Here is a 19,790-nt window from a genome sequence, read left to right as displayed (position 1 = left end):
GTTTTCTCCCCATGTGACTCTCCTTAGGCACACTCTACGTCATCGATCGTTTTCCTCTTTGGCCCCATAATCTTCTTGATCAGAAAATTTGGGACACTACCGAGGTTTTATACAATTATTTATATTTTTAGAGATTGATATGTAAAATTTCCTTTATACTTTTTACCAATAAAACATTGATGGAAGATTCTTAGAAATAGCTATTTCTCCCCTTTCAGTCTTCCTTTTAAGAGATCTTTTTGTTTAAAGAAACTTACAGTTAGAAGAATCACTTTTTAATAGTTAATTATAGTGTGTGATGGAAAGGTCTGGGCATTATTAACCTTCTTTTTTTTTTTTTTTTGGTGGATGGGGCAGGGGGAAGAAAACCTCTGGCTCTAATGCTTAGGCTGAAATTGTAACTTCATAATCCAGTGTAAGCACAGGCATTGTATGCCATCTTTCTGATTCTCATTTTTCATCTCAGAGAATGTAATTGTATAATTCTAGGTATCAGAAAGGATGAAATAAAATGATATATGGGAAAGTATTCAGTGTATTGATGAGACTGTAGTAAACCTTCAAGAAATATTTAGCTGCTTTTGCTAGTATTATTTGTTATTCAGTATGAGTAGAAGAAATGGCTAGTTTCCCTGGGAGGGTAGATAATTTTTTTCTTTTTTAAATGTCAGTGTACATTAAGTAGTGATATAAAATACTGTTTCCTGAAAGAGAAAATATTGTTACGTTGGTATTTTTAAATCATCTATTTTCTTTAAAAAATAAAACAGGAGAAAGAGAAAGAATTAGAAAGAGAACGAGAAAGAGACAAGAAGGATAAAGAAAAATTGGAATCTCGATCCAAAGACAAGAAGGAAAAAGATGAATGCACTCCAACAAGGAAAGAAAGGTATAACATTTCTCTTCATATGTGTACTAATTCCCAGATTTGGAATGGTTCTTTGTTTTATAATTTATCTTTGATACCACCAAACTTCTGAAAGTGTTTTTTCATGGTGAATATGTTTGACTCCTGCCTGTGGGAGGAAGAATTAGTTGATGAGGCAGGGAGCTGCTGTTAGGTTTAATTAACTAGGGTATCATCCCTTTACATGGTTTATGCGGTATCCTCAACCTTAGGTCAGTGTAGAAATTCAGTTACAGTATTAAGTATCACACCTGAGGTTTAAATAACAAACCAGCTTGCTAGATCTTCCTGTAGGCTCTGTGTTAGGCATTTTTTTCCAACTGTACATAACTGAGGCTGTATACCTGTAAACCTGAGTCTCCATCTTGCCTAGAAAGGAGATTGTGTACATAGGCCACAGTGACTTCCTCCTCACTTTTAAGTCTCATTCTAAACACATTTCTTTGTTCTTATTTCCTACTTTCAGTTTAAAAATCTCTTAAGAAAAAAGCTTAACAGAATTGAAGTTTGCCAAAGTGGAAAAAAAAAAAAAAAAGATAAAAGAATTATGGCTTAATCACTCTAGATGTAGTTATACTAGTTGCTTAAAGGTTATACTGTCACTTTTTTGATCTTTTAATTCTGGCATGATTTCAGATTTACAGGAAAGTTATAGTAGTAGTAAAAACAGTTCCTAGATATACTTAACCCGCATTTCTTTTTTTTTTACTTTTACTTTATTCTTTCTTTTCCACTCTGCCTCTAGCCATTTAAGAGTAATTAGCTAGCATGAAGCCTTTCTCTTAGCCATATTCATTTAAATTAAATCTTGATCAAGTATCAAACCATGAAAATAACTCAGAAAAATCAAAAACACTCACTGTTAGCTAATCTGAGAATCTCAACTAAATGTTGATTGTCCCCATAAACTCTTCTATAGCAAAGGAAAATAGTTGAATTTACTTGTCCATGTCTCAGAGACTTGTATATTTTTGATATAAGAGACTTTAAATGTTGGCAGATAACAATGTGGTTAGTGAGATTAAAGTTAATATAAACTGGTTGGAATTAGTAGCTAGTTTAGTAAAAAGAAAATGAGTGCACCTTTGCTCACTTACGGAATGCTTTGAGGGCTTTGTTCCATAGGAAAAGACGGCACAGTACATCCCCCAGCCCATCTCGCAGTAGCAGTGGTAGACGAGTGAAATCACCATCACCAAAATCAGAGCGATCAGAGCGTTCAGAAAGATCTCACAAGGAAAGCTCACGGTCCAGGTCATCTCACAAAGATTCTCCTAGAGATGTTAGCAAAAAAACCAAAAGGTAACTACAAGTTGTCTTTTAAAATAATATTTCAGATACTGATTTCTTTGTCATTTCTTCAGCTTTTGAAAATAATATGATTGGTAGATACTTTTTAAAGGATTTTAGAAAACTATAGAGGACATTTACATTTTAGGTTATCCTTCCAATGTCCCTAACCCAGTCTCTGTCTTTACTATAAGAAGGCTTCCAACAAGTTAAAGACCAGAGAAAAATTTAAAATATATCTAGTGTTTGTTGTGGAATGGCGTCGTGCTTTACTTTTCTTTGTGATGCTTAGTTTTTGTAGAGTATTCTCAGATTTTATCAAAGCTGAAAGATACATCTTTTTTCTATTGAAATTTAGTGAGATTATGGAAACACCGTAAATACCACTTATGTAGTTTCTTTAGTATGTAATTCAGTATCATATACAGTATGTAATTTAGGATTTTTTTAGTTTCATAGTAGTGGTTCAGAAACGTTTCATTTGGCTTAAAAAAATTTAGATTTTAATAAAATCTAGAGATAACATTTTTCTTTAAGTGTACCTGCATGGGTATTTCTGTGTGTACATGTTTACTTATTTTAGGACTCTTCATGAAAAACACTTAACAAAAATAGACTTCTAAATGACATCCTTAAAGTATATTATAATTGAGGGCCAGGGATAGCTCAGTGGCGTGGTACCTGCCTGGCAAGTGTGAGGTATTTCAGTTTGGGGGGTACTACCCCCCAAAAAAGTACATTGTAGCTGATAACTTTTTCTTTTAAGATGATAAGATGCAAAGATGCTTTATTTTTAAAATTTTGTGACTGATCTTAGGTAGCATCTTGAAATTTATCTTATAGATTAGAGGTTCAAATTTGAGGGGTACCAGTTAACTGGGGAGCTTGTTAAAAATGCAAAATTTCAGTCCCTATCTCTAGAGATTTTTACTTAGAGCTGTGTGGGGTGCTCTGGAATCTGACCTCAAATAGCTGCTTTACTGATGATCATTGATGTAATACATAGTAAGTACAAAAAGTGTTAATGTCTGGGATGTGTGTGTGTATGTGTGCAGTAGGCAAAGTATAAATTTGGGGAATTTATGGTTTGTTTTTAGGACTTTTAATTGTGCTTTCTTAAGAATTAAGAATTCATTTTAGACCATTAAGGATAAGCCGTTTTAGTCACTTGAGCACCTTTGATAACTTGGTTTATTTTATTTCTTCAGATCACCGTCTGGTTCAAGGACGCCTAAGAGGTCTAGGCGATCGCGGTCTAGATCCCCTAAAAAATCAGGGAAGAAATCCAGATCTCAGTCCCGCTCTCCACACAGGTCTCATAAAAAGTCAAAGAAAAACAAACACTGACATCCATTTTTAACATGCTGTCCCTTTATGGAAATGCGATTTTGTTTGTGCCTGAATGGTCTGTTTTTTTAAAAAAAGAACAAAACAAAAAAATCAAATGAAAGAGCATTCCTGGGTTTTTTTTGTTTGTTTGTTGGTGAATGCATGTGTAAACTCATGAGTAACTGCATCATCTGTAGACCTGTCATTGTTTTATATTGTATAAATTACTTTCATTGTGGCTGTTTCTCAAGATGAAATTTTTACTGTGCTAATGAATTTCATCAGAAATATGTATAATGGATCTGCTGGCAGTAGTAGTATTTTGTTTTAGGATGTTGTGATTTAGCAAAGATAATACAGATGTCTTCCCCCCTTTTGTAGCTTTGACAGTTTGAATTAGATTTCAAATAAAATCTGAACAGAAAACTATAATGTTGTTTTTTTGCCCAGTTGATGGTACAAGTCCCTTAAAGTCCTACTAAGTGAATTTGGCGCTACCGATGTGTTTCTTATAATGCACTTTATAATCTTCAGTGTTTAAGTAGCTAAAGTTTTACATTTACAAAGATGGCTATTGAAATTAAGGGACCTAAGATTCCTACTTGATAGATTTGCTAACCAAATTCTTCAAAAATGTTTTCTTAGATAATGCCAGTACTTAGAGATCAAAAGACATAAGTGGATGTGGCATGGTGTTTTATTAATGGAATCGTGCCTGGCTAAAACATGTTTCTTTTTTTTCAAGAAGCAATATGATTTCACTACTCTTAACCCTTATCTTGAGTAACTGCTTATTTTTAGGAGAAAATTAAATCTCTGTCTTTTGACTTTATCATGAAAGAAGTTTATTTATAAAAAGAAAATTTCTAAAAAGATCTAGCCATAGAATTCTTTTGTATGATAGTTGCCCTTTTATAATTTTCTGTAAACTGTTTCAAACACTGATACTAGAATATTTCTACAAATTTATGTTTAAAACAGCTTTTAAAAAACTTGGTTTTAGGTCTAGTTTCCAGTAAAATTTAAAAATAAAATGATTTTTAGGAAATTTAGCATCTGATGGTTTATGAATTAAGGTGCAGGAAGTTGATATGGATCGTTTACAGAGTTAAATTCTATTATGAGAATAAAATTGCTCCAGTGTGAGTAAGGAAACTTGTATAATGTTGATAATATTGCTATAAATAAAGGGTTACATAGAATTGAACTGACACTATTTGTTAATCTTTCAGTTTTTCAGTTAGGCCCTTTATTTTTTTCTTCTCCTTTAATAGAGATTGAAAACTATTTTCATAACAGATTGTTTTGATTTCATTATCTTTTCAACTTGTTTTACTTAATCTTGCTTCATCAGAAAATAAGGTGTTCTGTACCTATGGTTTGAGCAGCGTGGCATACTTCCTAACTGGGGAAATCTATGTAGTAATAGCTTTGGAAATGAGCCAGTCATTTTATCTTATATAATTGTTCTTAGAATGCAAGTATAGCTTTGAAATTATTCCCTTATTTACTCTTTAGTTTATTGATTTTGTTTGGAAATGTTAATTCCTCAGAGTTGCCCAGAATAACTAATGTGAACAATTGGTGCTAATATTTTAAAACCTAGAAATGTCATTTAAGAAAACATGTTTTTCTCTTCTGTTCATTGCCTAGAATCTGCCTTTCTTTGCAGTAATAACAGTATTGAATTGCTGTTGATTTTGGCATTGCCCATTTACTAGTACCTTGGATAGGCTTGAAAATAATGGTCCAAGTAATTATTTTTTTCCATTCAAGTTGAAAGGAATGCTTATGTCTTCTTTCTCTTAAAAAAAAATTATCCTGGAAAGCAGGAGTAAGTAGAAAATGTTAGCTTGGTTTTGGGTGCTTTTTGTAATACTGTATTTTTCCTACTGTAACAGAATTGAGCCATTTCTTTATCTGGTTGGGATATAACTATTGTAGGTTGTATTACCCTGGATAAAACTGGCTTCGTAGGTAGGGATTGCTTTTGCCTGAAAAAATAATATATTGTGTGTAGTTTGTTAATGTATATGTTTGATTTTATTGAATTAGAAGAGTATTGTTAGATTTTTTTCCCAATTTTATTTGATGAGGAAACACCTAGAATAAGTTTAATTTCCCATAGATGGTATTAAAGTTTCATGGGATCAGAAATTGATTAATTATAAAGTAAAAGACATTTTACCGTACTTTTACAATAGCTTATTAATCTTTCATCTGAAAGGAGCACTCTTACATAAGGTAATCTCCATAATTGACCAAAATGTTTATAGGCATGATCTTCTAGATATGGAAAAGACTGTTCCAGCTATGTGAGAAAGTTACTGAAGAATATAGTTGAAATTCTTCACCCTACACCCTAACATTTATATACAAGGATTCCTTAGAAGGTTGATGCCATTTAACTTGCCTCTTTTCTACAGGTGAGAGTGGTGGTCTTGTTTTCCCTTTTTTTTTTAGCAGCAAGAGACCTGTAATAAAAGATGCTAGTGAATATTTAACACTGCATTTTCTTATTACTTTCAGTAAGCATATGGGAATCTCTGAACTGTAGTATGTTTAAGAGATTAAAGAACTAACAAACACCACAAAAAGCCCTAATCCAAAAGGATGTTTTTATTTGGTTCAGAATATTTCTGGCTTTTCTGCTAAAGTTCACAGAAATTACACTGACCTAATATTTCTTATTGTAAACCATTCTTATATGCTTCCCTAAGACTTTTGTTCCAGTTAATGTACTTTTTTTTTTTTTTTTTTTTTAAAGTCTTTTTGAGATAGGGTCTCACTATACAATTCAGGCTGGCCTTGAAACTACTTTGTAGCCCAAGTTGGCCTCAAACTTGCAGTGACCCTTCTGCCTCAGGAGAAGGAGCCATCACATCCAGCTCCTCCAAACTTTAATATTCTTGAGTGCTTGAAAAGATTCTAAAGAAATTTGATCAGGATCAGATTTAGGTTTATTAGAAATATTCTGTATACACTTGCCTTCATGGTAGTATACATTCTGAAGAGTTACATGGCTATGATAACATCATGTATGTACTTAAAATATAAAAATTTATTGATAAATTAGAAGACAACAACATGATTGGTTGGTTGGGTTTGTTTTGTTTTGCGATAGGGTTTTCCTATGAAGTTTTCGTTGGCTTTGAACTCATTTTGAGGCCTAGGCTGGCCTTAAACTTGTAGTGATCCTCCTGCCTCAGCCTCCTGAGCACTGAGGTTATAGGTGTTTACCACCACAGTAGGCCAACAGTATGATTTCTTTAGCAAAAAAAATTGTTTTTTTAAAATCATTAGTAATCACTTTTCTAAGATTGAACACTTCAAAAATAAGCTTTTGTGTTTTTCTCTTTGAGTGTATTTTAATGGGAAAGCTAATTATAGAAAATTCAGTGCAGATATTAGTAAAGACACCATTCAAGTTTAAAGGAACATGTTAAATGTAAATCTCACATTTGCAGAGTGTGGTCTCACATGCATGTTTTGGAATACATTTAAAGGAGTGCTTGGTATCTGTTTAGCTCTTTTTTTTTTTTTTTTTAAGCAACTTCCTGGGACTGAGATAATACATCAGTACAAATCCCAGGGCAAGGGCTGTGATGCTAGATTGAAAGGTGGGAATGTGCTGCTACTCAGAGTGAGCCTTGTTGGACTTGAAAATTCAATGCCTCGGTATTTACTCAGTACCACCTCACAGAACTTCAGTGTACATGGATTGTATGTATAAGTGGTAATTTGTATAGTTTTACAGATCTATAGATAAAATGTCTTTGCTCATTTTCACATGTAATTGTGTTTGGAATATTTGTGTTTTATCCTTTTAATTCTGTAGGCTCTTGTGTGATATGTCTCTGCCAATTTGAAATATCGGAAAAGACATTTTTTTAGGAATAAGAGTAATATAGTTGAAGTCAGCCCTGCTGAAATAGTCTACAGGAAGACAGTTTCTTTGGGGTGAACTAATTCCATGATTTAGTTACTATTATATAAGGATTAGGCTAATTGTGGAGTTACTTTCCAGATCAGATTGTCACTTTATAGTTTTTCTGCATAAAGATTATATAGTTGCAAACAAAGGTTGTGGAATTTCCCTTTTGTTGTTGTTTTTGACTTTCAATTATTTTAATAAAAATGTTTTCATAGTAAATTTAGACTGTTCATGTAATTTTCTCATACAGCTCTTCTAATGCAAGCCCAGAAACTATATCTAGTTTACAGCAGCTTTCTCCAAACAATGATGTGTGGCATTTATCACTTGTAGCTAAAATGTTATTTTACATGTCTAAACTATAATCAGAAAATCATATATTTTTATTTGTATGTTTTGTTTTCAAAACATTCACAAAATCAGTAATAATCCATTGGTTCCTTTTTAAGAAGATTTGTTTGTTTTAATTATGGCACAATATTTTTAATGGGCGAGATAGCTCGGCAGTCTTAAGCACTGGAAGCGCAAGGACCCAAGTTTGATCTCTGGTACTGCATGCCATGTCAGAACTGGAACCGGGTGTGGTGGTGCATGCCTGTGATCCCAGCACTGGGGAGGCTGAGGCAGGAGGATCACTGCGAGTCCAAACTGTGTAGCAAGATCTTGTATCAAATAAATATTTATTAACAAAATGTTATTTTAACCATTTTTAAATGTACAGTTAAGTGGTATTGGGTATATTCGTTTGTGCAGCTAATCTCCAGAACTTTTCATCTTGAAAATTTGGAAGTCTCTCTCTAAAACAGCTCCCAAACATTTCACCCATTTTTTTGCCCCTCACAGCTACATTCCAGAGATCACACACTTATTAGAGGGAGATTGGTATTCAAGTCAAATAGAATGTCACATCCCTCTCCACCACTGTGCCATGTTCTATCACATTTGAACATAAAAATTCTTTATTCTAAAAATCTGTGAACTACGTTATCTAAGACACTGGGAAATCTTTTTTTTTTTTTTTTTCTTTTTGAAAATCATAAAGTTTGGGCAAAATGAATAGTGCAAATACAAAGCAAGCTTACCATATACCGAAATTTTCCTTTAATCAGTCAATAAACCAGAAAAGTGAGTATGATCATTTGTTATAATTTACTATACTTTGAAATTAGCTTGCTTTGAAAGCATATTTTACCCAGTGCTATGAGGCGTTCTGTGAAATTGCCAGTGTTAACCACTAAAGAGCAGGGCACAAAATGTTGGCACATGGTTTTCATATAGTGGTACTTGTTCAAGCTAAGGATGGGAACATGTTCTATCTAAAATGAGAAAAGGTGACTGACACTAATTCTGCAACACTGGTCCCTTTAAGAGAGACCTTTTAATACTTGTTTCATATTTGGTTAATAGGTTTTATAAGTTCATGTATTGGCATTATATATTAAATGGCATAGTCCACTGTCCTCCTTTCAGATTTTTCTTCATCTTTGAAAAAAGTACGTCATTAAGTAGATTGCTGTTGTTTGTTGTATCAGTCTTATTTGAGCCAGTCTTGCTTTTTCTTGCCCACGCTGGTGCTATGTGCTGGCCTTGGCCTCTCAGGTAGCTGTGGGCTGAGACTATGCACTTGTGCTGCATGCTGCTGTTAATTAGATTTTGTAAGGTATTCCTCAGTTGGTATTGTAGAAATTCACTAAACAAAGTGTTTGAAAGGAATTTCATAAAACAGCTGAAATAGGGCACATGTGGGAAGGTCTTAGAGGATAATAGGAAATCTTACAGATTCTTTGTCCATGTTCAATGTAAAGAACAAAAATATTCAGATTACTAGAACAGCAGTTTTCACAAAATGGACAAAAAACAATATCTTGAGGGAAAACGAGTTAATAAGAAGTTTGTATATTTGCAAGTTAAGTTTTATGTATTTTTATATTACACAGCAATAAAATATGTACTCTAAAGCTATTAGACTAAAGAGCTGAAGCTTAAGAATTTGAAAAGGAAATTATACTTACTTTTCAGAAATAGTGGCATTGTACTAATGTCCTTGGGACATTTGTAAAGCTCTGGAGTTTTCAGAGCTGCAAGATGTATCTAGAGGAGCATAACTTCGATTCAAAGCATGATTTGGGCCTTCCATATGGCTGAAACATTGAGAATAATCACTCATTTCAGGTCGACTATCTAGCAGCTAAACATTACTATTACATGAGGTGGTGTCGGTTGATTTTTCTTGATGTTGGTGTATTTTGTTTTATTGCCCTGTGTGAAGGCTACTGGGTATGAGCAGTTTACGAAGAGCATTTAGGAAAATGCTGTTTAGTTGGCTTTCAGCCATTCTAACACTTTGCTAAAGGTTCTGTCACATCTTTCACTTCCTTGTGGATAAGTAAAAGATATAGGCTTAATATAGGCTTGCTCAAGGCATAGTGAGGTATCAAAAACCAGAAAGTGTTCTAAGAACTGTAGGTATTCTTCTGTTTCCTAACTGCATAGTATTTAGAACCTAAACCCTGTAGACCTCAAGATCACATATTACCTAGTTACATCATCTGCTGCATCTTACCGTATTTTAAGAAAGTGTTCTCTCCAGGAAAATTAGCAACATGTCTGACTTTGCCAGACACTATGTATGTGTTAGTGCCACAAAGCAGAAATACTGTTCAAAAATTTCTCAAGAGATGGCCACATCTAAAAGTACTGATTTAGGGGGCCTTCTGGTTAGCTCAGTTGTTTAAGCACCTGCTTATGCAAATGCAGTCAGGCGCAGGATACCGTGGTTCAATCCCCACCTCCACCTGCATTACCAGACCTGCCCTTAAGGCAGCCTGAGCCAGTAAAAAAAAAAAAAAAATCATAAAAATATTGGTTTAATTCTGAATTACTCTGAAAGTATGCTTAATTTGACTTTTAAAGCAGACAGTTTTTTTACTTGTTCTCATGATTTATATGAAACATAGTAAAGCTCAATATTCTTTATTTGCATGCATTTTATATTGTATTTTTTCAGTAGATGATAAAGCTATAACAATGTACAAAGAATAAAAGGCTTAGTGTTAAGTTACTCTGCCCACTCTAACTTCAGTGCTGTTCAGAAGTTGCAGAATGGAATTGTCTAGAATAGGGTATTGTTAAAATGTTCTTCATGACTAACAGTGTATAGTGTTCTACCCAGAGGGGCCTGTGAGATAGCTCAGTAGAATAAGCTCTTGCCTGGCAAGTACAAGGGCCTGAGTTCCACCCAGAGAAGAGTTCAAGGCTGGGGAAACAGCTTAGTGGCATAAGCTCCTGCCTGGCAAGCACAAAGTCCCAAGTTTGATCCCTGGTAAGTTCAGATAATTCCCTTCTAAGCACTAGCTCACAGTCCTTAGCTACATAACTTATTCACTGATGTGATGTGCTTTCCTTGTGCTTCATGTTTCATTAACTCAGTATAAGAAAAAAAGCCTTTTAGTTCTTTTTAGTGTTTGTCTCACATTAATCCTTTGTCAATTTTGTCTTGTCACATCCTGGCATAGCCCCTATAAAGGAGTCAAAGACCCTGGAGGGCCTTGCAAGCCCCTAATTGACTAGAAGAAAGAGGGCTTCCCTCTGTTGAAGCAAACCATTTTGAAGAAAATAGAGGATATGATGAATTTTTGGAGGAAGTAGAAGACTTGTCCTCTTTTCCTTTCCCAGTTGCCTTGCAGTGCTTTTTTTTCTCCTTTCTTGGCTGCTTTTAGTTCTTTTCCTTGAAAGATGCATTGCCGCTAAGTAAATATAAAATATCTGGTCTTAGATAAAGTGGTATTTTTACCTGATATGCAACCTGCCCTACAAGAATAAAGACTGGGGCATAGATATGAAATACTACATATTACCACTTAATCTCACATATGAATCTGTCAAACCTCGAGACCTTTGAGGTTTGGTATTTTGTGTGGAATATGATTTTTTGATCTTAATTATTTTAATCTAGATTAGTTCATAGGGCTTGATGAGACAAATTTTATAGTAGTTCATGTTCCTCCTTGCAAACCTACTTTTGGTAATTATGTGATCCAGCAGGACCTGACCAACCCATACATACAATGCCTGGACCCCAAAGATACCTGGTCATCACCAGTTACAAATGTGGGCTCTAATCACTTCTCATGGGGCATAATGCCAGTTTTGTCATAAAGGTGAATTGTGGGTGCATAATGCCCATGTTCACTGTCTAGAATATTTCTATTGATGAATTATTTTTAATTTTATGAGTTTTACTTTATTAATATTTAACAGGAGAAAATACTCAAAAGTATTGAATTTTAAATATTTGAGTTTATAAAACATTGAAGTTACCAACTTTTTGTTGTACACAGTATAAAAAATAAATTTATATGTGAACTTCCAATGAAACTATCAGTAGAACTCTACAACAAAAATAATCTTTGTTTCACTTGTCACACCCAAGGTAATCACATGTGACAAGTGCAGGTTCCATGTACATGTCTTGTTACACTGACAGCATATGTGCTTACTTTCCTATGTGGCAGTCTGTTCTTGTCACTTCTCTTGCCATGCTGTTTTCTCAGGAGCTCCCTTCTACATTATACAAGCCCTTATCAAGAAACTAAGACATCAATAAAATACCAAATTTCACATCAGCTGTTACTTGCTTACAAAAACCTAAGAGATAACAGAGATAACGTGAACTACAATGTAAATATGAACAAAAGTACCACAGATATAATCTACTTCAACAGTCACGCAAGGCAGTCTTTACACATGAAAACTGCATGTTTTAAAGGAGCAATATCTTACATTGAGAAATAGGACATAGGCATTTTGGCCTGAGTGCAACACGGATTGGAGCAGTATGGTATAAGGTGATGTGGGACAGAACTTGACAGTTTTAAGCAAGAGGTGACTTGATGTAGTTTAAGAAGGTTCCTCTTGCTACTCTGCAGAGATGTGCGAGACAGGCAAGAGGACAGCCAGGAAGCCAGGAATGAGGCTTTTCCATGAAGATCACATAGATCATCCAGGTAGCACTGCCCTAGGCACATCTTGTTTCCTAGTAAACAGTACAACCTGTCGTCATTTTCTTGGATTCTGTGACTCCCATTACGAGAGGCTGGATATTCACCCTAAAGTTTGCTTCACTTCATACAGAAACCTAGCCAGAAAGTGATTGAGATGTAACCTTTGACATTCCCTTCTGTGTTGCACTTAGCTGGTATATTAAGAAGTGGCATCCTGTATTCCTCCATGTCTTTGGTTCACTACCATCTATTGCTAACCAACCTACTGCACTACTTAGGGTTAGGTGTGACCTGGAAAATGGAGTTAATGTGTTTAAGAAGCCCCAAGCTAAACAGGCTTCTTCACAATGGGATCTTTTGGGACATTGAGCATGTACGGTATTAGCAACTGCAAGCAGGAGACATGTACAATATTTCTGAAACCTAGTGAGTTTGGAGGACTGAAGTTCCACTGAATGTACTTTCGCAAACATTTTGAAACTGATTAGGCAACGCTGTTTTTCTCAGAGGGTTCTTTTGTAAAAACAATAGAGATCATTTCTACCTAAATTGATATTTTTTCCCCCAGTGGAAGCTTCTAGAGGTAGAATTAAGAGTGTACCTTGAAAGCCAGATGTGGTAATCAGCAGGACAGGAGAGCGTGGCAGGCAAAGAAAAGAAACAAAAAGCGCAGAGGAGAGCAGTCTGCCAAGACTCACCAGCAACAATCAAAGCTGTAATGTTCTTTAGCCTCTTTCTGCTGACGGTTCACCTGATGAAGGTGTGTGTGTGTGTGTGTGTGTGTGTGTGTGTGTGTGTGTGTGTATGTGTGTGTGTGTTACAGTGGTGGCAAATGATTACTTACTATAGTTCATTTTGCTAATACCCTGTTAAAAACTTAAGTTGTTCTACTTTTTAAAATGTTTAATTAATGCCATAATGAACATTTCTATTCCTATTATTTTCATACACTTAAAAAAATCACAAGTAATTATTGGATATGAAAATTACTAAGGCAAAGATTATAAACATTTTAAAGTTCATATAGTGTATGCTGTCAAGTTTCTTTCCAAAAATGTACCATTTTAGACTTCCATTATTGGAGAATGAATATTTCAACACACCTTTGCCAGTCCTAGGAATTTGTGACATACTGTTTTAAAAGTAATTTAAATTGGATGAAATTACTTATTCCCAGCTGGGGAGATTTCTAGATTCTGTAAAACAGAGGGAGATTTTGAGTGAAGTAACTAGTTTAGTCATCTGGAAAAATTTGTGGGTCTCAAGCAATCTCACTTGCATAAGCCATGCTGAGTGGCATCCGTGTCTCCAGATCCGCATTGATTTCCTCTGACAGCTGAGGCAAAAAGCCAGACTCTGAGTATCTACTGCAGCACACCCCCTCTTTACTTTCCCTCTTTTAACCACTCTTCTATTTTTAGAAAAGAGAAAATGTATAATGATTTAAATGTAAGGCTTAGGCTGTTTTCAATTTTTTTTTTTTTCCAAGTTAGTTTTTGTAATTATATGGATGTAGGTGTGTGTATCAGGATAAGGATTGAGAAAGACAGAAGACATTGCTGATAGGTTGGTTTCTTTTCTTTCTTTCTTGAAATCAAATAATGTAGTGTCCTTTTCCAGATATCCCAGGTATTTCTGTCTTTCTACAGTATAGTGATTAAGAGAGACCCTTTTCCCAAACAGCTCTTGGGATGAAATGTTGTGAGGTCCCCTTGCACTGAGAGTTAATCAGATCTGGACCTAGGTTCTCCAGATCTTATCCTGGGTTCATTGAGTCTAAAGAGAAGTGTGGTCATATGAGAGATAAAAACCTTTCTCCTAAGCTTCTTACTTTTTCATCATGGATGAGGAGAAACTCTTAAATACTGGACCAGAGGGGGTCAGAGCTCTTGGTGTGGATTTCTTTTTCCAGAAAGTGGTCAGGTTTTTGAAAAGCCCCACATCTACACCCAAAAGTCAAGAAGTGGTCCAGAGAAAACCAGATACTCAACCTTCCCTTCTTTTTCTTGTCAGAGCATCTCACAGCCTCTCTGCTGTTGTGTCCCTATAAACCACCAAGACTGAACTGACCCAGTCCTTTAACCCAGGTTATATCACTTACCAAGAAAAATCCAGTGCTACGGCTTTGATCTAGATATCCTCTCAAGGCCTCATGTAGTCATATCATGGGGCTTTTCAGAGGTGGCTGGATCTAGCGTGTGATGCTGGGATTAAGTGTGTGATGATGGATCAAGGTGTGTGATTACTAGATTGGTTTGGCATAGTTCTGGGTAGAATTAAGAGCACCCCACCCTGGGTGTGAGTGGTACCCACACTCATAGGTGGGTAGCCTGATGAAACACAAAAAACAGAGAGAGAGCTGGTGGGGTTGCTTGTTCCTTGTGTCCTGCTACTGCTGTTGCTGCTATTGCTGCTGCTGCTTTGCTGCTTCCCTGCCTTCTGCCTGCCAAGCTGTTCCTCCTCTGCGATGCCCCTCTGCCATGAGACTCTGCTTTGGAGCCGGCCAACTCTGACCATCTCTGCAAACTGCATGAAATAACACTTTCCTCCCTTAACTTTGGGTGTCAGGTATTTGGTCTCAGTTACCCACATACAAATATTTAACACTTTATGGAGACATCATGAAAATCCTAATGTGTGGACAAAGCAGTCATTTTATAGGGATTCAGTGTCAAGTATTGAAATATTTATACAGGTTTTTCTTTTCCTGAAGTAGGTATACATTTTAACAAACTATATATACAAATAAAGAACAAAATAGAAGAGTGTTAAGAAGTTGGGAGAAGTTCAAATACATCCCCAAATTATATATTCCATTGTTTTACAAGTATTTCAATATGCATGCTAATTTGTTTCATTTGTATTACTAGCTTATTTTAGTTCATCATAAAGGTTTTGTGTTATTATTTTCCTCTTTTGTAAGAATTGTTTGTCTTGTACTCTGAGTAACTACTTCAAAAATAATACACAGTGTAATAAATACTGCTATTCTCTTATTATTTGGTCATGATGTCTTTTATATAAAAAATTTAAAAAAAAAAAAAGAGGCTGGGAACATAGCTCAGCTCAAAGGCCCTGGATCAAGCTGTGGTATCTATGTAAAAGAGAAGGAAAAAAAGTGACCAGGAGGCTTAGTATTTTGATGATCTAGGTCTGTGAATTCTGGTTCAGCATTTTAGGGTGAAACTGAGGTTATAATATTTATCTATTTACTTTAAATTATGGAAAATTGAAACATAAAAATAGTATAGTAAGACACAGTCTTTGTAAGCTATATAAATCCTGGACATATTTTATTTATACATGTTTTAACATGTTTCTCTGTTAAGATACAGACTTTGAAAAACACTATACCCCAGGAAAAGAATTAACTGTGGCTTCTTAGTATTGTCAGAAATCCTGTCTGTGTTCCTCAAATCACAACTGTTTCATAAAGTTCAAACCTAAATCATGAATATGCATTATGATTAGTAAATCTCAAGTAATTTTTAATCTATTAGTGTCCTTTAATTTTATTTTCTTCCATTGATTTCTTTGTTGATGAATTAACTAACTTGTCTTTAAGATTTTTTCCCATAGCCTAGATTTTGCTGACTACATCCCTTTCCATGTCTATTTTCTGAAAATCAGTGATTTGATCTAGACAGTTGATCAGATCTGGCAGGGCTGCTTTGCAGGAAATATGTGTTTCCTTCAGGGGCAAAAAATGCCTGCTTGGTTCTTTTTGCACATGTGTGACATTAACATCCATGATGGTCGCTTACTGAGTCCACTAATTCACTAGGGTTGAAACTAGAGATACCCTGGATATATCATTCCTTTTTCATTTATTAGCACAGTTAATAGAGAAATCTCCCTTTGGCTACTCTTGGCCTTCTATACCATACAGTTCATACAGGAATGGCAGACTGAATGCTTGATTTCCTTTTGTTTTGGTTTCAAAATCACTTTGATTCGGAGATATCACTATTATTCTCCAAAGTGACCACTGAGAGTCTTTTACCTTTATTCTCGTTATAACTTCATGGATTCTGATATGTTGGACATGCTTTGATCTATTAGGATTCTGACCCTTGAATTCCCTTCTTGGACCAGTGGTGGATCCTATTCAAGTTTGGTCCTGAGTCATTTTGAAAGCTAACACTGCTCTTTTATAACTTCTTAGTTTTCTGAAAGAATGAATTCTTCAGGATCATCTTATGTTTTTTACTTCAGACCTGAAACAGACATTTCTCCCAGAAGTTTTGGTGGAACACATATGTTAAAGGATTCCTCAAGTTATTTTGGTGTTCAGCCAAGCTTAAGAACTACTGAGTTAATACTTAAATCTTTGATCTATTTTGATAAGTGTGGATCTAATTTTAGATTTCAGCATATGGGAAGCCAGTTTTTCCAGCAGGATTTATTAAAGAGGCTATCTTTCTTCCAGTAAACATGTTTGCCCCCTTTGTCAAAGATAAGGTGGCTGAGTGTGTTTGTAGGTTAGCTGAATGTCCCTCAGACAAAAGACTTCTGTCTAGAACATATAAAGAATAAAAAAAAAAAAAAGCCTCCCCAATTCAAAGACCTAATAAAAGATGGGCATTTGAGATGAATATATACTCCTCAGATGAAGAAATACAAATGGTAAATGAATATATGAAAAATGTTCAACATCAGTGATCATTGGAGAAATTCAAATTAAAACATTTCATGCCAGGAAGAATATCTAACATCAAGAATTCAACCAATAACAAATGCTGGAGGGGCTGTGGGTAAGATGATCCCTTCTCCACTGTTGGTGGGAGTGCAGACTAGTACAACCACTATGGAAATTAGTGTGGCGATTTTTCAAAAAGCTAAGATTGGAGGTCCTATTCAACCCAGCTGTTCCCCTCCTGGATATTTTTCCAAAAGAATGGACAACTTCATACCACAGTGATATATGTGCACTCATGTTTAAGTAGCACAATTTGTCATGACTAACTCTTGGTTATCCCAGATGCCCATCAACTGAGGAGTGGATAAAAACTTGTAGTATTTTTACATATTGGAGTACTACTCAGATATAAAAAAAGGTAAAACTTGAGACTTTTTATAGGTAAATGGATTCCCTGGCAAGCGCAAGGGCCTGAGTTCAATCCCTGGTTCCGCCAAAAAATCAAAAAACCCCAAAAAAACAGTGACCTATATAGGTAAATGGAGACAACTAGAAACCATACTTTTTTTTTTTTTTCATTTTATATATTTGGTACAAGGTCTCAGCCACCCCAGCACTGGGATTACAGGCATGTATCACCATGCTTGGACTTGGTCACAGGCTCAGTGAGCCCCCCGGGGGGTGGGGCTGGCACAGCTTGTGGGACCAGGGATTGAACCTTGGTCCCTGCTCTTGCAAAAGCAGGCATTTAATCCGCTGAGCTATCTCACCAGCCCAAGAGATTATACTGATTTATTTTTCCTTTTTTTCTTTTTTTTTTTTTTTTTTTTTTTTTGGCTGATTCTGGCTGTCTTAAGAGCAGGTCTGTTAATGCAGGTGGAGGTAGGGATCGAACTGCAGTATCCTGTGCCTGACTGCATTTGCATGAGCAGGTGCTTAAACTACTGGCAGGCCCCCCAAGAGACTATATTAAGTGAAATCAAACCTCCATGTGTAAACATCATATTGTCTTGCTAGTGTAGGAAATGAAAGAGTAAAAATCTGAAAGGTACAGTAGATACTGTGAAAGGAAAAGAATCTGTTCAAAGGGAAGGAACAACTGGGATGAGGAAAAGGACAAGAGAAAGAAAGAAGGGAAATAGATTTATGTATATGCACAGGATAGCTTGGATAATTGTATTGCTGATTTCTGCTGGTCTATTAAAAGGAACAGTTGATGCTTAAACAATTTTCCTTTTTAATTTCTTATAACTTTGTTTCAAATTTTGCATGCTTGTTATGGTTTGTGTCTAGTTGTCCCCACCAAAGCCTCAAGCAGTCATAGGGTGGACTTCTAGAGTTTGTGGTTAACTCATGATTCACTAGGATTATGGGTGTGAGTGCTGCAGGGATTATGGGTGTGAGTATGACACCCAGCCTGGGGCGGAGAGCCTGAATGCACCCTAAGGGAGCCAGACTGCTCTCTGTAGCCACTGCTGCCACTCCTCCTCCCCTTGCTCTGTGCTCTTTGCCACTGCCCTGAGAGGTTCTCTGTGCCGTGTGCCGCTCTGCCGTGGAGCCAGCTGAGTATGGACTGAACCCTCCACTGACTGTGAGCTAACTAAACCTTGCATTCTTTCATTTTGGGTGCTGGGTATTTGTCCCAGCCACAAGAGAAGAGTAACTGAGACAATGCTTATATCTGGTAATCTAAACAACTAATTAGGAGACAACATTATGCAATATAACAACAGTTGAATTCCTATTATTTCATTTAGTGAAATTCTGTATTGTTTCTAATGTTTTTCTTTTTAAAAAATATTTTTTATTCTTTAAAAAAAAGCTACTGAATTAGAAGTGAGATTCCTTTCCCCTCCAAAATGCTATTTTCCCCTTCTTTCCAATTAAAGATATGAACATATTTTTGAAATGATTTTAAACAGTTACATAAAATAAAAATATTTCAATGACTGATACGTATTTCTTGCTCATTGTACTCTAAGGTGGGATATTTATAAAATGCAGTTGGCTAAAGGTACCATACTGTAAGTATCTCAATACACTCTGATCCAGAAATCCCAATTTTAGAAATATAGTTCAAGGAAATAATAATTACACAGGTTCTCTTCCTTCTTTCTTTCTCTTGTCCTTTTCTTCACCCCAGTTGTTCCTTCCCTTTGAATGAATTCTTTCCCTTTCACAGTATCTACTGTACCTTTCAGATTTTATTTACTCTTTCTTTACACTAGCAAGAAAATATGTTTGCGCATGGGAGCCTGATTTATTTCACTTAAGAGTATGGTCTCTAGTTGCATCCATTTACCTATAAAAAGCCTCAAGTTTTATCTTTTTATAGCTGAGTAATACTACATAGTGTAAAAATACTACATCTTTTTATCCATTCCTCAGTTGGGTTGTTTCCAAGAGTTAGATATGACAAATTGTGCTGCTTAAATATGGGTGCACATATATCACTGTGGATGTGTAGATGTGTGTGTGTATCAGAACTTTATTTGTAAATTAAAAATTTATTTTTTCCATAATTTTATTGATAAACAAATAGCAGTGAGACAGTTTCAAATCAAATTGGTAGGACAGTTTCAATAATTAACACATTGCATACATTCCTCCCAGTGATTAATTGCTGTACAAGATGCAGACATGATATCCTATCTTCAAACACCATTAGAACAAATCACTCTATTCATT

General features: G+C 35.4%; 1 protein-coding gene across 4 annotated transcripts in view; it reads left to right on the top strand.

Annotated features, from left to right (window-relative positions):
- U2surp (U2 snRNP associated SURP domain containing) overlaps nucleotides 1-4,733 on the top strand; it is a 51,195-nt gene extending 46,462 nt beyond the window's left edge. For all 4 annotated transcript variants that reach the window (XM_004629209.3, XM_004629210.3, XM_023712939.1 and 1 more), the window contains 3 exons: nucleotides 771-889; nucleotides 2,033-2,209; nucleotides 3,406-4,733. In XM_004629209.3, coding sequence (XP_004629266.1) covers nucleotides 771-889; nucleotides 2,033-2,209; nucleotides 3,406-3,544 — 435 coding nt within the window. In that variant the 3' untranslated portion in view covers nucleotides 3,545-4,733. The remainder of the gene's footprint in view (nucleotides 1-770; nucleotides 890-2,032; nucleotides 2,210-3,405) is intronic.
- Nucleotides 4,734-19,790: the final 15,057 nt, after the last annotated feature.

This window comes from Octodon degus, unplaced genomic scaffold (assembly GCF_000260255.1).
Source record: "Octodon degus isolate 3935 unplaced genomic scaffold, OctDeg1.0 scaffold00028, whole genome shotgun sequence".
Lineage (NCBI taxonomy): Eukaryota > Metazoa > Chordata > Mammalia > Rodentia > Octodontidae > Octodon > Octodon degus.
Note: the sequence above shows the minus strand (reverse complement) of the source record. Positions and strands in the feature narration are given on the sequence as shown.